Source organism: Atta cephalotes, assembly GCF_000143395.1.
Source record: "Atta cephalotes unplaced genomic scaffold scaffold00024, whole genome shotgun sequence".
NCBI classification, from domain to species: domain Eukaryota; kingdom Metazoa; phylum Arthropoda; class Insecta; order Hymenoptera; family Formicidae; genus Atta; species Atta cephalotes.
Window position 1 is genome coordinate 4355351 of NW_012130088.1, and position 18646 is coordinate 4373996.

Below are 18646 nucleotides of genomic sequence, written 5' to 3' on the forward strand. Positions count from 1 at the left end.
GGAGAATACGGCGGATGGGGTAGGACTTCCCATTTCAACGTTTCCAAGTATGTCTTGACCACTTTCACAACATGGGGTCGAGCATTGTCATGCTGCAAAATCACTTTATCGTGTCTCTCGTTGTTGCAGCCGTTTGTCTTTCAATGCTCGGCTCAAACGCATCAATTGCATTCGATAGCGATCGCCTGTAATTGTTTCAGTCGGTTTTAACAGTTCATAATACACTACGCCGAGCTGGTTCCACCAAATACAGAGCATGACCTTGGACGTCAAAATCACCGTTCTTGAAGCGTTGAAACTCACGACACTAATAGCGGCTTCTTTCACTAATAGCGGCCTCACCATAAGTATTTGAGAGCATTCGATGAGCCTCAGCCGCAGATTTCTTCATATTGAAGCAAAAAATTAAAACTTCCCGCAAATGACGAGAATTTGGCTCGTAAACTGACATTTTCAATCGAGAATAACTTTATGATGCAGACACAAATCGATTAATGTTTCTATGGGGTTATGTTGACAGATGCCCAAGTTTATTGTATGACGTCTATGATCTATTTATTTCGACCACCACTTACCGCTAAAGCCATCTATAGGAAAACGGCGGAAGCAAAGTTGTACACCTAATATGTTTAACCTTTCTGAAATCGCCAAAATCAGCTGTCACTATGAACACAACATTGTCACATTCACAACAGCTGAAGCTATCTTTAAGGAAACGGACTGAACTAATTTGTACTCCCAATAGTTAAAATCTTTTCATCAAATTCTCCCCATAGAATGGTTCTCCAATTCACAAAAAAATAATCCCTGCCACTCTAATCGGACAAGAGGAATCCGTGCCCCATGGATAATTAAATATTTGAATTCCCCTATATTAAACTTTTTAAAGTATAATGAGCATTGGTTTTTAAATATATGCTTTAAAAACCAATGCTCATATTCTAGAAGCAAACAAACTAACATTATTTATTGTCATTTTGACATCAAAATAATATCTTTAACGTCAAAATAATCAATATGACGATAAATGACGTCAGTTTACTTGCTAGATATTTTCCACAAAACTCGGCCAGATTTTTCTTTTTTTAATAAATATGTCTTGATTTCTGCATCGCTTTAAATCGTACATGTTTCATTTAAGCAACTAGATGAATTGTTAAACATAACCAAAACATAAAAATATTTTTTGATTATTTAAATTAGAAAATTAAATGAAACAAAAAAATATTAGTAATAAGATAGGAAGATAAAACGAGTTTAAAACATTATAAATTTCATATTTTTATTAATAATGTGATTTTTTTACATTTAACATTAAGGTGATAAGAGGAAAGACGCCACACTTAAACGTTTATTCTTGAATAACTTCTTAATGATATTGAATTAAGTTACGAAAAAATATTATTTATATTTTAGAGATCTTTCTTTATTTATGCATATTACTTAAATTTACAAATTTAACATTTATTGTATTTTTAATGTTTTCACATTATTATTGTTATTTCTATTGTATTAGGTGTACAACTTTGCTTCCGCCGTTTTCCTATAGATGGCTTTAGCGGTAAGTGGTAATCGAAATAAATAGATCATAGACGTTATACAATAAATTTGGGCATCTGTCAACATAACCCCATAGAAACATTAGTCGATTTGTGTCTGCATCATAAAGTTATTCTCGATTGAAAATGTCAGTTTACGAGCCAAATTCTCGTCATTTGCGGGAAGTTTTTTGCTTCAATATGAAGAAATCTGCGGCTGAGGCTCATCGAATGCTCTCAAATACTTATGGTGAAGCCGCTATTAGTGAAAGAACGTGTCGTGAGTGGTTTCAACGCTTCAAGAACGGTGATTTTGACGTCCAAGGTCATGGTCTTTGGTAGGACCAGCTCGGCGTAGTGTATTATAAACTGTTAAAACCGACTGAAACAATCACAGGCGATCGGTATCGAATGAAATTGATGCGTTTGAGCCGAGCATTGAAAGACAAACGGCCGCAATACAACGAGAGACACGATAAAGTGATTTTGCAGCATGACAATGCTCGACCCATGTTGCGAAAGTGGTCAAGACATACTTGGAAACGTTGAAATGGGAAGTCCTACCTCACCCGCCATATTCTCCAGACATTGCTCCCTCTGACTATCACTTGTTTCGATCAATAGCATACGGCCTGGCTGACCAGCACTTCCGGTCTTATGAAGAAGTAAAAAATTGGATCGATTCGTGGATAGCCTCAAAAGATGATCAGTTTTTTCGACGCGGGATTCGTACGCTACCCGAAAGATGGGAGAAAGGAGTGGCCAGCGATGGACAATACTTTGAATCATAAATGTATAACCAGTTTTTTACAATAAAGCCTCGAATTTCAGAAAAAAAACGGCGGAAGCAAAGTTGTACATCTAATATTACACTAAAAAATAATTTTACAAAAGAAAGAATGTATGAACATATATGGACATATTTCATATAAAATTATGTATATTTATGAATATTTATATATATTTATAGATATTTATACATATTCATGCATGAAAAAATTTTTTACTGGGATTAAATTTGTTTATTCTTATACATTCAGATAATAACCACGCATATTGCAGAAACTTGCTCAAAACTGTTATGATTTTTTTTTAACGTTATGTGGAGTTATTATGATACGCCATCTTATGACATATTATATTCTGTTAAATATATATCACTACGTGTTTGATACATATCTATGCATTTAATAAATATGCATAATATACCTGCTACATATACATATATAAAGACTATGCGTTTCGCGGGTTTTCTCTGTGTCCACATCCATTCTTGAAATGTCAACGTTTCATGAATCTTGTAATTTACTTCATCAGGGCGAGCAGCCTGATACTGAGCTATCCCTTCGGGCCGTTCCTTTTTTTTTTATTACGCTGCTTATTGGAATAGTGAAGGGAAAGAAGAGAACGGATGGGGATAGAAGGGAGAGATGGGGGGAAATTGGTCGATCTTTAATAATCGGGAAAATGGTTTCTCATATTTTATTTATATTATAGCCATTATTTTTATTTAGATTGTTAATGTTTTTATATTTCTATGGCTTCTCTATACTTTCTTGGAAAATATGATGCAATATTGGCTATTGTGGTCGTTTTATCAAACAGTATTTGCTGTTTCGGTGTTGTGTTCTGATAATGCTGTCGGCATTGCGTGTTTTAGCCTGACCATTCTCCCAGGTTGTCCAATGTATACTTGCTCACAGGAACAAGTTGTTTTGCATATTCCTGCGGAGCTGAGTGGAAGTCTTTGATCTTTAGAATTTCTTAAACACAATTAATATGTATCATAAATTAATATGTATCATAAATATATATAAATATGAAATATGTTCACACAGGTTTACACCCTTTTTTTTTATAAAATTACTTTTTAATGTATATATAAGCAATAGATATAAATAATAGAAATAATAATAGTAGTGTGAAAACATTAAAAATAATTAAAAGGGTAATTTTTATACTATTTATATTGTTTTAGAAAAAATCAAATTTGAAGATATATAAAAAAATTACTTATGTATTGGGAGTACAAAGTAGTTCGGTTCGTTTCCCTAAAGATAGCTGTTGTGAATGGTTCATAGTGACAGCTGATTTTGGTGGTTTCAGAGAGTTAAATATCTGTTAATAATATTCAATTTATATCGCTTTGAGTTTCATACAAAAACCTTGATTTTTACTGTGTTTGAAATGTCGAATTTTGTGTTAACCAAGCATTTGCAGGAGATTTTGATTTTCTGCTTTAATTGGAAGAAAAGTGCGACTGAACCCCATCGAATGCTTGTCGTTGAAATTTATGGTGACAACTGCTCCAACTGATAAATCATGTAGGGAATGGTTTCGACGTTTCAAGGAGATTTCAGCGTTGAAGACAAGCCTCGCTTTGGACAGCCAAAAAAATTCGAAGACAAAGAAGCATTAGAGGCATTACTCGAAGAAGATCAGAGTCAAACGCAAGAGGAGTTTGCAAAATCATTAGGGGTAACTCAACAAGCCGTTTCTGTACGATTAAGAGCCAAATGGGAATGATTCAAAAACAAGGAAATTGGGTGCCTATGAACTGAAACCGAGAGACGTTGAAAGGCGATTTTTCATTTGCGAACAGCTGATTCAAAGACAACAGAGAAAAAATTTTTTTGCATCGGATTGTGACTGGAGATGAGAAATGGATGTTCTACAACCCCCAAGAAGAAAAAATACTACGCTAAGTCCGGTCAATCGACCTCAACATCAACATCACAGCCGAACATTCATAGTTCGAAGATCATGCTCTGGTGGGACCAAAAGGGTTTTGTTTCTATGAGCTGCTGAAACCTGGCGATTCTATTACTGAGTGATCGGTATTGGCTACAATTGATTCGTTTGAGTCATGCATTGTGAGAAAAACGGCCGGAATACGAGCAAAGACATGATAAAGTTATTCTTCTTCATGACAACGCTCGGCCTCATGTCGTTAAAGTCGTAAAAAAATATTTGGAAATGTTCAAATGGGATGTTTTACCGCACCCGCTGGACATTGCTCCTTCTGATTATTGTTCCGAAGGATGCAGCAAGTCACCGGTTCACTTCTTTCGCAGAAAATTGGCTCCAAAATTGGATCGCCTCCAAAAACGAGTCATTTTTTCGAGATGGAATTCGAAAATTGCCTGAGAGATGAGAAAAAGTAGTAGGCAGCGATGGACAATACTTTAATTGATCTGTTCATTCATTTTATTTTGAAATAAATGCACAAAAAACGGACCGAACTAATTTGTACTCCCAATATAATTATGTATAAAATTATGCGTAATTGTGTATGAGCAATTTTTTTACATTTTTCCAAATTTATTTTTCTTTCTAAAACGAACAATGCGAAAACTATCTCTTTAATTATTTTTTATGTTTTCACATTACTATTATTATTTCTATTAAACTAAAAATTAATTTATAATTGAATTTTATAAAAGAAAGAGGAATGTATGAAAATGTATGACACATTTCATATATATGATTATGCATGTTTATGAATATTTATATACCGCAATAGAATGTACATTAACCAATAAACGCTTAAAGAGATGTTTGATTAATAAATTATTTAATATGTGTATTGAAATATATAATATACATTTCGACTTTCGGAGTCTTCATCAGTATAATAATCGTAAAATCTTACATTCCAGTGTATAAAATTGTAATTGACAATAATCTGAATCGTTCATAAAGACGATTACATTCCATAACTCATCGGCGTCTTTGAATATATTTCTAGCACATACATCCACAATAATTGTGATCAAGATGTAAAATTTTTATAACTATTTCTCGTTAGACGACGAGAATCGACATTAAGTCCGGTGACATTATAATATAATATTATAATAATCAAGATGTAAAAAATGGTGTGAAATGAAACCCATATTTTTAGTAAGAAATAAGAAGTCGGTGTCATTTAAAGCTGTTATTGACAAGGATGATTCCCAGGATGATTTATGTCAATCAAGTTTATACACCAGAATGTAAGATTTTACGATTATTATACTGATGAAGGCTCTGTCAGTCGAAAGGTATATTATATTTTTCAAGACATATATTAAATAATTAATCAAAATTCTCTTTGCTCGTTATTAGGATGTTTTGCAGACATTCGAACAATATTATCCTTATTTATTTAATATTTATGTATATTCATACATATTCATACATGAAAAATTTCTTACCGCGTTATGATATATATGATTATGATATACAATATATAAAAAATTTTTTATCGATATTTAAAATAACATTTCAGAAGATAAAATACGTGCTCTCTATTATTATCTCTATTGTTATCAAAATCATATTTATAATATTTCCTGTCTTTAAAAATAAACTTTATTGGCAATATAAAAGAAAATTAGAAAATTCCAATGTTAGAATAATAGGTAGAGATCAATTTTCCAAAGGAGATCAATAAGTACCTCCAGATTTCCTTATGTAAAATATGTAAAATTGTAAAAAATCACCAACAAAGAAAGATATTAAATGATCACATATTTGGAAACTCACAGTTTTTTATTCATTTACATTAAATTTTTTATAAATACAAAAACAATAATAAATTTTTACTACTTTCACAACGCTCTAAAATTAAGAAAGGATTTTCTTCGCTTGTACTTCGAAATAGGTTGCTCTCATTTGATTTCACGAGAAAAATTCTCGGATAGTTCTATAACAAAATGGAAAATGCGCGGTGAAATAGCGTTTCCGTTTTTTTTTTTTTTTTTAATAGAAGTGATACTTAGAACTGTCAGTTCTACACATCAGTTAGAACAAAATGATTTTTATCTCACTGGCACGTACGCGATTCATAATAATTATAAATAATAATTGATATTAATAAAATTATACTATTAATAAAATTATACTATTAATAATGAAAATGACAATAATAATGATAATAGTAATCGTAATAATATAGTAAAATAATAATAATTCTAGATATCTTATGCTAACAATAATAACGTCGTTATGCTTTTCTTCCCATCGTCAATGAAATACTTAATTTACACTCTCTGTACTATTCCGCGCGGCTTATACTTGCCATAATAATTGCATTAGAGAACCATTAAAGTCCTCCTCTAAAATTAAAAAAAAAAGAAATTAAAATCAAAAAGTTTTGAAATTTTTAGAGTTAATCTATACATGAATAAATTAATAACCCTTCCTGCGTTCTAGCTTCAAATTCCAGCTTCAGAATTTTCTGTAGTAACATGTCTCATTTACCCTGATGAAAAAATCAGGTAGCCCATATGAAAAATTCATATGAAATTTCATATTCCATGAGGATTTTAGTAAAAAATCTAGGTCCTACATGGATTCTTATATAAGAAATCATGTTCATACGTGAGTCTTCACGTAAGTATCTATTGAATTAGATTCTTAAAATTCGCGGCTCAAAATATTATAGCAAGAAAGTTTTCGAAAAATTAAATTAAAAAATTATAAAGAATGCATATAAAAATTATATAAATTATAACCAATAGGAAATAAATGCCCATAATGGTCGCAGCTGGATTCAATGCTTCAAATAATTTTGTGAATTTGCATATACTATATATGTACATACATATATACTATATTTGTAGTCATTTAAACTGCACGCCGAAATTCTTCCGGCCTTTTTAAAACGTAGCAGAACTATTATAGTAATATTATAATTAAATTTGCTCAATAGACATCTATTAAAGAAATTTTAATATGTTGAAAATCTGTAAATAAATTTATTTATTTTTAAAAATATTATCTCGGCCGAGAGTGAAATTCGGATTCCGTGCGAGCTTCTTAAAGGCTCTAACACATAAAAAGATAATTTAAGAGCTTCTTAAGCAAATTAAGAAAAAATTAAGAAAATCATATTAGATTCGCTACTGCTCACGTTATAGTTTTATGGTCTGTACTATAATTGATTGATTAAATTAAATCTTACGCCTTAAATTTTTCTTCGTGATCTTAAGCTTTTAGATCAAGGTCTTAACCATATTCTTCGCAATAATCAGTATATGTATGGAAACAAATGTCTTTTTTATTGGCCGTAATATAAACAATAAGAATTTGATTGGAAATTTAATTGTAATATTATTACAATAATTCTGCCTCTTTCTGTTTTAAAAAATCCGAAAAAATTTTAGCGCAATTCAAATTATTACAAATTGGTATACATATATATATGTACAATACGTGGGTAGAACGGTTGCAATACTTTTTTTCAAAGGATTTCGGAACGGTCTGCTCATTGAGCGATTGGTTCTTAAGCCAGTGGCAAACGATGCTTGTTTTCTTGTTGAATTGCTAACTAGAATAAATTCTTGCCGTCGTATTGACTACGATGCTGACACTGTCAATACCACAGCCAATATAGCTGTGTATAATTGCAAGGTGTAGCTAATCCAGCAAGGTATAGAAATCCAACAGGAAAACAAGCATCGTGTGCTGCAAGCTTTACTTATGATCTATAAGTAAGAATCAATCGCTTGATGAACAGACTGCATTCAGAACTCGATTGAAAAAAAAATGTTGCAACTATTACGTCCATGACTGTACATATAGTATACATATACAAATTCACAAGAAATTACATTATCTAAAACATTATATCTAACTTCAACTGTTTGGATTTTTATTTCCTATTGATTGTTTCCACATGTACACTGTATATATAAGATTCTTATTGTTTATACAGATTCATATTTTCATACCTACTATGTGGATTTTCATATGGTTTTTTATAGGGATGCACTGGATATCTGGAAAGTATTCGGTATCCAGTATTATCTATTCAGTATTATCATTTTTTTACTATCCGATAGCCGGATATCATTAGTATCCAAAGAGGTTGTATATATATAGAGTAAGGAGCCCCTAAGTGGAAATGTTAAACAGTAGAAAAGGAAAGAATATGGGATGGCCATCTTTATCTTTGTCTAAAGTTGCGCATAGAACTTTGAAAGCTGAGAAGGGCGGCATCGATACTTGCTCTCCTGAAATCTCCCCATCTAACAATAATCAACAGCGCATGCGCGATTAAACAAGGATGCTGATGGCCATCTCGTTTTCTGTTTTTTTCTATTCGCATTCTTAGCTGGCGACCTACCCTATTCTATATATGTATAATATATACATGTATAATATATACTTCTTTGTTAGTATCCAGAAATATATCTAGTTGAAATTTGATATTATTAAATTATTGATTTTTTCTTATACAAATATTCTAGAAATAAGTATTTATGCATATTCATGATGCTATAATATCTTATACATTGTGCAAAATTATAATCTTTTTTCCTATAGGCTTTATTTTTTTAGGAGATACTTTCTCGGAATCCAGTCAAATATTTGACTCGAAAAATTGCTTTCTTGGATATCCAATTGGATATCCGGTAATTTTATGTGATGCATTCCTAGTTCTTTATACATGTGGATTTCCATATGATCTTTCACATAGATTTCCGTATTGATTTTTATATACCATGTACATTTCCATATGCATTTTCATTCACTACAAGAATTTTCATATGAACTTTGAATAGCCTACATGGATCTTCATAGATTTCCATCATAGGAATCCACTTGGAAATTTTCAACAGGATATACTTGAAAACACAGTTTAATCTAGAAAATCTATCACGAAAAATATACACACATACACACACACACACACACGTGTGTGTGTGTGTGTGTATGTGTGTGTGTGTATATATATATATATATAGTATTATAAAATTTGGTTTGAAACTGGTTAAACTTATTATGAATATGCATATTTTCAATGCTAAAAGAGTATTAAATGTAATGAGAGTGAGCCGCGCGGTGCTCAATTACGATTATTATGTGTATGAATACATGATACAAGTTATATTACTCGTTATTATTACGTAAACTTGGATGAACGCATATATGTACACACATATTACAATAGCCAGGCGTCGCGAATAGGCATGTGCTTTATTACTATCAGCGTTGTTCGCAGCAGAGCTCTGTTTGTCAGGCTAATTCAAGTATAATTGATTGAGATATTAAAGAATATCTTTGAAAAAAATTGTTGAAATAATAAATACATTTGAAGTAAATAAAAATCCTTTAATAAACCTGAAATCATTAATTGGTACCTTCAAATAATGTTCTGAGTGTGATCGTAACAATGCTTAAAGGCAAGTTCCTGAGATTTTGAGATAAAAATCTTAAAAACAAGATATTAACGCTAACAATAGTTTTTGAATTATAAGCAATTCTTTGAATATCGTCTAAAATTCACGCGTTTAGATGTGCAATACAACATACAAATATTATCCAATTATCTTCTTGTTAATATTGATAATAAAGATTACATAAATGAAGATAAAATTATTAATGTTTCTGTAAGTGCATTGTGCAATAATATTCTTTTTTCATAATAATAATAATATATTCATTTTAATATGATGCAAGTGCAAGCTATCACATGGCATTTTTTTAAGAAATCTACTATCACAATTTCATATCTTATATGTAAAAATGAAGTTATCAAATAGTTAATAGTTAAGAAATAATATCTATCTTATAAATATTCAATAAAATAAGCAGCACCTATTACTAATATCTAAGTAGAACTCATTCAAGCTCACGTTTGAGAAAAATAATTCGGAAAAACTAATAATTAATAAATGACATGTATTTATATCTTACATTTAACAAAATAAGTAGCTACTGTCATTAGTATTTAAATAAAACTCATTCAAGTCAATGTTAAACATTTTATTAAAATAGTATGAATTAGTAACTTATAAATATTATAAAATTATTAACTATGTAATTCATATTAATTTTTATTAATTAAAACTAAAATGCGTATAGTGCAATTTTATAGTTATTAATTCATATAATTTATAAAATTAATCATGTATATCATAATAAATTTATTATTAATTTGTTTAAATTGTGCCTTATTTTATATCTATGCACAATCTTGCGCACAATAAATTTTGTTGCACATTATTTCGGGAGATATATTTGTAATTGCTTTAATAGTATATCATATTTAAATATCTTACACAATCACATTATCAAAGTAGTTACCAACAAGTTTATCCAAAAAAGTTACGCAGAAAAGTTTAATGCGATGTTGTAAATTATGCATAGACAAAGTACACAATTTAAATATTACAATATACATACAACATTAATTTTATAAATTGTATATAATTGTATATAATTAAAATTTTGTATATAATTAAAATTTTACGGTAATTATTTTACAATAAGGTCCTTTCCAAATTTTAAAAGTTTTTTTTTTGCAATTTTGACAACAATCTTTGTTGCGACTCTAATATTGATAATCTAGAGAAAGTCGAAAAATGTGTCTACCTATTTTTTTAACTATTAATTTCCAGGTAAAAATAAATATGAGGGAAGCCTCCCCCAATGACTTTGACTTTGACTTACTTGTTAAAAAAATTATAATATTTAAAAAATTAATTTTGAAAAATATAGTAGTTCAAGCAAGTTTTCGGGAGCTCTTTGAACTCTAGTTGAGTTGAGTAATTTTTAAAAGCGTGTAAATCGAAATGTGTATTGCGAAAAATATTAATTTTTCTCAATAAATTGTTTACAGTTTTTAAAGATGCTTATTAAGCATTAAAAATATTAAATTTCTTCTCAATTTAATTCGTAATATTACTATGACAGTGGCTTAGAACCGTGTTCCAAGACAAATAAATAATCGGCAATTTGCTTGACTAGAAATTTACAAAAAATGTCGTTATACACGAAGAATCACTTTCGACCGAATACGGCGTTTTTTACTCATGTGCATTTATTTTTATCAATCGAGAGATTTTTATTTAATATTATAAATTTTATTAATATGAATTATAATAAATAATTTTTTAAATATTTGTACGTTTTTATAATTTCCTCGGATTATTTTAATAAAATGTTTAATATGGATTATTATATTAATAGTAGATAATAGTTTATTTTGCTTATTTTATTAAATAATTATAAGAAGGGTACATATCATTAGTTACTTATGTACTATTTAATAATTACAATTTTACATCTAACTTGTGAAATTAGTAGTAAATAAAATTTTATGATAACATTTCTCAAAGAAATGTTATCTGACAGCTTGCACTTTATGTAAAAATAAAAAAATTATTATATAAAAGGAAATGTTATTTCACAATGTATTTGCAAAAAATATATATAATTTTGTCTTCATTTATGTAATCTTTATATTAATATTAACAAAAGGGGCAACAATTTCGTCTTCAACATTTTGCTTTGTATTATACCTAAACGCGCAAATTTTAGGTAATATGATTCTTAACTTTAAACACTTACAATTAAAAAACTAATAGCCTTGATATTTTGGTAAAATTTTTTCCTCAAATGCTCTCAGAAATTTAACTTTATGTGTGTGTGTAGTTTTTACGGGACATTCTGTATAAATAATAAGATATAAATTAAATTTGTTTTATAATATGTTTATGTGCGTATTTAGGAGTGCGCGTATAAATGTGTGTTATTTGAAAAGCTTAAAAAAGTATAAATTTGTTCAGAATTTAAAATTTGTCTAAAATATCGTTTGTTTATAATTTATTTACAAGATTTAGAATTTAGGTAGAATTCCATACAATCACATGAAATTAATATGAAAGTTTGAAAATCGTCACACTTATCAGAAATTGAATATCTGTATCAAACTGAGTTCTGACACGATAGTTTATCTTCATCGTCGTACTATGTATATTATAATATATTATAGTTTCGCATTACACTAGCATGCGTGTGCACATATACACTTGTACTCTGGCAGTGGGCTCGGCTCCGCTTAATACTCTGGTACTATGGAGTTCTTATCACAGAGATATTCAATTGTTTGGTGCACTTTTCGCTCTCTTTTTCAATGCTCTATTTGTCTCAAGTATTCCTTCTTGCGCTTAATTTTTTTCTTTCTTATAATTCCACAGCAGTATCATCTAGCTACACTGATTAATATATTACAATTTCCACGCACTAAATAATTGATTTTGAATCCTCACAAAAGCGAATAACAATTACGACGTAAGGTTCGATTTTCTTTTTTATCTTTTTGTCATTCTTGTTTTACATTTTTTAAAAATTTTATCTATTATATTTACATATAAAAAATACATATTAATATAATCGAAAGCATATGATTGCAAAATTGAAATATTTCCAGAGATCCGCGTAGCTGGTTTTATTAAAATTAATCAATCTTGATCTTAATGTTTAACATAAAGTCTTTATCTCTTTTTCTATTAAAGAAAGCTTAGAAGGTTGCAAATGGAGTAAATTGGACCTATAGTTGAAATTTTTAATTGTAAAACTGGCTGCAAGATCTGCTAAAATTTATCTTTTCCCAGAAAAAATCCCAGAAACAAATAAAAATTTAATCCAAACCTTTAATTTAGAGAAATTCCAGTTACATCGTCATTATGCAAATTGTATTTATATTACAACTTTTAACTATATTACAATATAAATTGATCAACGTATGTAATGTCGAATGGAATACATTTATTCCATACAACCTAATTTTTGAAAAAATCAATTATTTGTAAAAAAAATTCTGAATTTCCTGACCAAAAGAAAAGAATTATTATAAAAGTTGATTTTTTAAAAATCTTTAATAAATTAAATTTTTTCACTTTAGGATTTCAAATTAAGATCACATAGGCAGATTCATCATGAGTATCACTTTTATAAAATTATGTAATACATAAACTGCCGAAAATGTACATGCTAAAAAATACATAACCTTAAATTTATCGTCTGCTCTTACTTAGCAAATATTCAATCAATGATGATGATATCGACACTCATTGGCAGCTCCCTGTGAACCGAATCATGATGGTAACTGAGGTAGACTGAGTCAGTCTTGTTAAGGCTGGCAAGAGAGATATCTAATCTTTGCGAGCGTGCATCGCTACGGCGAAGGGTTAGTCAATCGGCACGCATGCGAACGGACATGTAAATTATTATTAAAAAAAAACGAACGTCGCTTGCGTGCAACGATGAGGTAATACGTGTAAAATTCGAGTTACAACAATTCTTTGCTTTGCGCTCAACAAATAAATACTCAGACGTCAATTTTTATATTTTCTTCTATATCATATTACATTAGTAGCGTGTTGATCAATTGTTGATCATAATATTTGGCAGTTATGTGATCAATAGTTATCTCAAAAATTGACTAAATTTAAATATAATTTTAATCATTTTGTACATTGATTACTGCTATACAGAGTTACTCAAAACAATTCCTTGTCTTAAAAAAAAAACATATTCCCGATTAAATTCTGTGACAACTTTTCTTCTTGTAAAACTTTGTATATGTCTAAAGTTTAATTTTTAAATTATAGAAGGAAATAGTTTATTACCGATTGGTTCAGATCATCAGACACGCACTATTATATGGAGAGTATCTCTGCTGAGATCTGCAATTCATGATAAATCTCTCGATGAAATGCTGTTATTATCATCTTCTTGTATCCGACTAATAGAGTTTTTTCCTTTTGTAATTAAAAAATTAAACATAGCAAAGTTTTGTAAGAAAAAAGTCTCAGAATTTAGTCGGGAATACAGTTTTTCAAGAACAAAATATTGTTTTGAATTTATAATTTTAGTTTGTTGGCAATAGCTATATAATGTAGTTATTTTTAAGTAGCCAAATATCCCATAGCCATTCTAACATATTTCTTTTATACTTGAATGGACACTAACATATTTCTTTTATACTTGAATGGACACTAATATTGCAAACACATTTACTGAGTAAGTGGCTCTGTTTAATACTAAACATTGTGTATCAAATGCTTGTGTTACTCGCTGCTGTATACGAATCACACAATATTAAAAAGATGTTTAACCCCCCTCTTAAAATAAATCTATCATATATATATTTAAAATATAGATAACACATATATAAAATAAATATAAAATATAAATATATTTTAATAGCATTTAAATTAAATACAATAAAAATTTTTAATAAAATTTTTAAAGAGACATAAGTATGCGCGTGTACATATAACAATATGTTTTAAAATTAACATTCTAATTTCCATAAAAGGGTTTCTGTTTTTTAATAACTTTTTTTTAATTATCTAAATTTTTTCCAAAAATTTGGTTTAACGAGATTATGTTTTTTGATAGCATACGCACTGCTACCTCATCATGCACGCTCGCGATCAGTGCGATCTTCTCTCAATCTAATAATATATCCAATCTTTTTCTCTTTATGTTCCAATACATTATATACACGTAATGTTAAAGCCTCAAAAGATCAAGGAGCTATCGAACAAGGTCAAAAAGGTAATTACGAGTGTTTTCCGCCCGTAAACCATTAGGAAAATATATGCAGTATATGGATTGCGTTAACTGCTATTAAATATTAAGTAACAAACGCGGTTTTGATTGCTGAGCTAACTTCATGCAATCAGCCTTCTCAGATCATATGATTGCGAATGGAAAGATAAAACACTGAGTTGCGATTCACTTGCGTTTACATTTAGGTTTCATCGAAGAGGCACATGAGCTTTTCACTTCTAATTCTGAAAATGGAGAGCTTTCGTATATGCCGAATGCAGCTTTTTTTGTATCGCAACAAGATAAAAGTTCATTGCTCGTGCATTTTGCAATTATTTTCACTTGACATTGAAATATCAGTGAAATTCTTGATTTTTACATCTCCTTGCACTCAAATTTGTCTTAATCAAAGACACACACAAACCGACATTTCTTCCAATTTTCGATCTTGATGTTATCAAAGTAAAACATTTTCTAGGAGAGTATCCCTTTCAATTTCTAAAGTGACTTTCAAAGCGATTTCACAAAGCTTTTCTAATATATGCTCCGACATTCATTATGAAGCTCGCGCAAACTGGATGACAGAATTTTGTCTCTGTGAAGCCGTGATTAGGCTGTCACCACTACCGCCGCTATTCCTATATTCGCTCTCCATGGATTGAAGAATCATCTTGCTACGTTTCCTAGGCGGCAAAATTAACGTTTCCCGTGGTGGTATTACTAGATCCAAGGCCAAGTCAGGTGATGATGCTGGGCTCTCAGGATTACTGCACGGTGGCGTGAGTAACGGATCTCGATCAATTTTGACAATCCTGGCACCATATTCTTGTCTTTGTCGCTCTTCCTCAACCGCTTCTAAGGCAGCCTCAACTCTTCGGCGCGCGTCATTACCCGGCAAATTCAAAAGAGATGAGCAATCGGTAGTATCAAGATGAACACTGTCATTGGTGGTTAAACCGAAACTGGCATACGCTGGTTCGGGATAGAAAAACACGTGATGAGTCATTGGTTCCATCGGCGCACTTACCACCACGCTCGCTTGAAAGCGCTTCTCGTCGATATCAGCGAACACAACGGGTTCTACTGTACTCGATGGCGATGTTACTATTGGTTGTGAATACTGCTGCTCTCTGTTATCGGAATAAAGGTAGTATCCAAAATCGCGTTGAACAGTGTAAGCGTTCGATGTTGAATCCGAATAGGTCTCTTCAGTCTTCAGATTTTCCTTGTCATCGACAGCGATATCCGGTAAATCTAGAATCGTGGCTGAATCAAGGTTGCTACTATTATTGCCACCGCTGCTCTGAGAAATCTCAACATCCGGTTCAATTGGCGAAGTGATCGCCGTTGGTGAGGAGATGTCGCTGTCTGTAATAGTGGAAGTGACGGATGCCGGGGATTCCGGATGCTTCTTGATATGCAACTCCATCGTCTTTTTGGAACCAAAAGTCTCATTACAAATCGTGCACTTATACACTTTTTCGCCATAGTGCGACACCTGGTGCAACTTCAGTACGTGATTGTAGCCAAATGCCTTGCGGCAAATGTCACAAGTGTAAGGTTTCTCGCCAGTGTGGGTACGCGTATGCACTTTTAATTGTTTGGAACAGGTGAAACCTTTTTTGCACGATTTGCACACATATGGCTTTTCGCCAGTGTGCGTGCGCATGTGTATTACCAGTTGGCCGCTTTGTATGAATGTCTTAGCACATACGGTGCATTTGTGCGGCCGTTCGCCAGTATGAATGCGCATGTGACGGTGCAGCTTGCCACTATGTTCAAACGCGCGTCCACACACGTCGCATTTGTACGGCCGTTCCTTCGTGTGGATGCGCCGATGTACGCTGAGATTTTCCTTCACCGAGAACGACTTGTTGCAATACTCGCATTGGTACGGTTTTTCACCAGTATGGGTACGATAATGACGCGTCAGTCGCGCCGGTACCGCAAACGTCTTGCCGCAGATGTTACAGCGATATGGATCCTCGCTCTCCTTACCATGCGATCTCAAGTGACTCTGATATACGTTCTTCTGCGTAAAGCTCTTCTGACAGAGTAGACACTGATATTTTCCGATCTCCGCCGTTGGACTAGCCAGATCTGCGGCTTCAGCTCCACTGCACCCCGATGTGGTCGCGAATATTGTGAGATCCGGGCTGCACACTAAGTTTTTCACCGAACTCATCGTTTCTAAACTGGCAGTCATGCTGTCCGGCGCCGAAATTGACATCACTGGATTTGATAGCACAGACTCCATCTGACAGTAGTCCAACATCGAGGATGAAAGACTAAAATAAAAATATTTAAAAGATCGACTTGAGAATCTTTTTTTTGTTTGTTTACGTGAATGTTTCGTAACTCGTGTTTCATATTGTATGATTTGACAATATCATAATAATAATACAATTACTCTAATTTAGTATCTATAATTTGTTTGAAATGAACTTAAAAAATACTCAAAAATATACACATATTTATTTATGCATGTTTGTATATGTTACCTTAAATAAAAACGAGAATGGTACACTCGCACACTATTGCAATTGCCCACTGCCAATCACTGCATAGGGAGTTTTTTTCTAACGCTGTGATTGACTTGTGTGCAATTGGCTTGTGTGTAATTGATATACTTAATAAAAGCAATACTTAATTTATATAAAAATCAAAATATGATTTATCCTTCTACAAAATTGAAGAATAGAGAAAGATTAGAAAAAAAAGAGAGTTCCAAAAACACACATCGCTTGGCCAATTTAAAATAAAATATTCTCATTGGTAAAGCAATGAAAAGTTATTAGGCACCAGCCGATGTGAATAGATGTGCTATTGCACTATGAGCTAATGGAACCCTCCCGAAAAAGAATATCCTTTGAATCTGAAAAAGAGGTCACAACTGATAATATAAAAATAAAATTTTTTGGAATTTTCGAGAATATAGTTTTAAAACAGAAATGAGATGAAATAGGAATTTACTTTGTAAATCGGGAATAAAGAAAAGAATTTTTTTCAAACATTATGTGCTGACTATACTATCTGAAATACGTGCATTTCAAATATGAGGCCTTATACATATATGCAATCCTGCCATTAAATGGCGCTTCTCGTAAAAAAAACAACTAAGTCTTATAAGAAGATGTATGCAAATCGAATTAGCAAGTCTTCCGGAGACTTTCAAGTTTTGAAGCGCGCATTCTTTACTGACCCTTTGGAAGAATTGTAACCATCATAAGTGTTCTCAGAATTGTAACGGTCATATATAGTATTTTATTATGTATAGTATTTTCGGCTCGAATAAGTTTTGCACCAATCTGGATTGGATTAAGATTGTTTTGTGCTCTACTATTGGTAGAGCACATAATCAACCAATAATAAAGTTTTTCAATTCAAATTGATGTAAATCTGATCGGGCCAAAAACGCTAATAGAAATCAAATAATACTGCAAATGATGATACAAATCGGAATGAGTGATCACTTGAGAGAGAATACGATAAAATTTATTCTCGAATGTTTTCATTCAGATAAAATAAAATTTTTATTAATTGTTTAAATAAATTATACGTGATAATCTTTATTTTAAATTCATAACTCTATGAATAAGAAAAAGAACATAGAATACCTATAAATAACAGTAAATAAAAAAAAATTAATACATTTGAAAATCACTTTTTTTTCAACTATATTGCGTTTTTTAATTAATTCTCAATTGTTTTAATTTATGTGCGTGCATGCGTGCGTGCGTGTGTGCGTGTGTGTGTGTGCGTGTGTGTGTGTGTGT

General features: G+C 31.2%; 1 protein-coding gene across 1 annotated transcript; it reads right to left on the reverse strand.

Annotated features, from left to right (window-relative positions):
• Positions 1-15426: 15426 nt before the first annotated feature.
• On the reverse strand, positions 15427-17145 carry LOC105620130 (Krueppel homolog 1-like). The gene has a single exon (XM_012201638.1). It carries the CDS (start codon positions 17143-17145, stop codon positions 15427-15429), a length of 1719 nt encoding a protein of 572 aa, XP_012057028.1.
• Positions 17146-18646: the final 1501 nt, after the last annotated feature.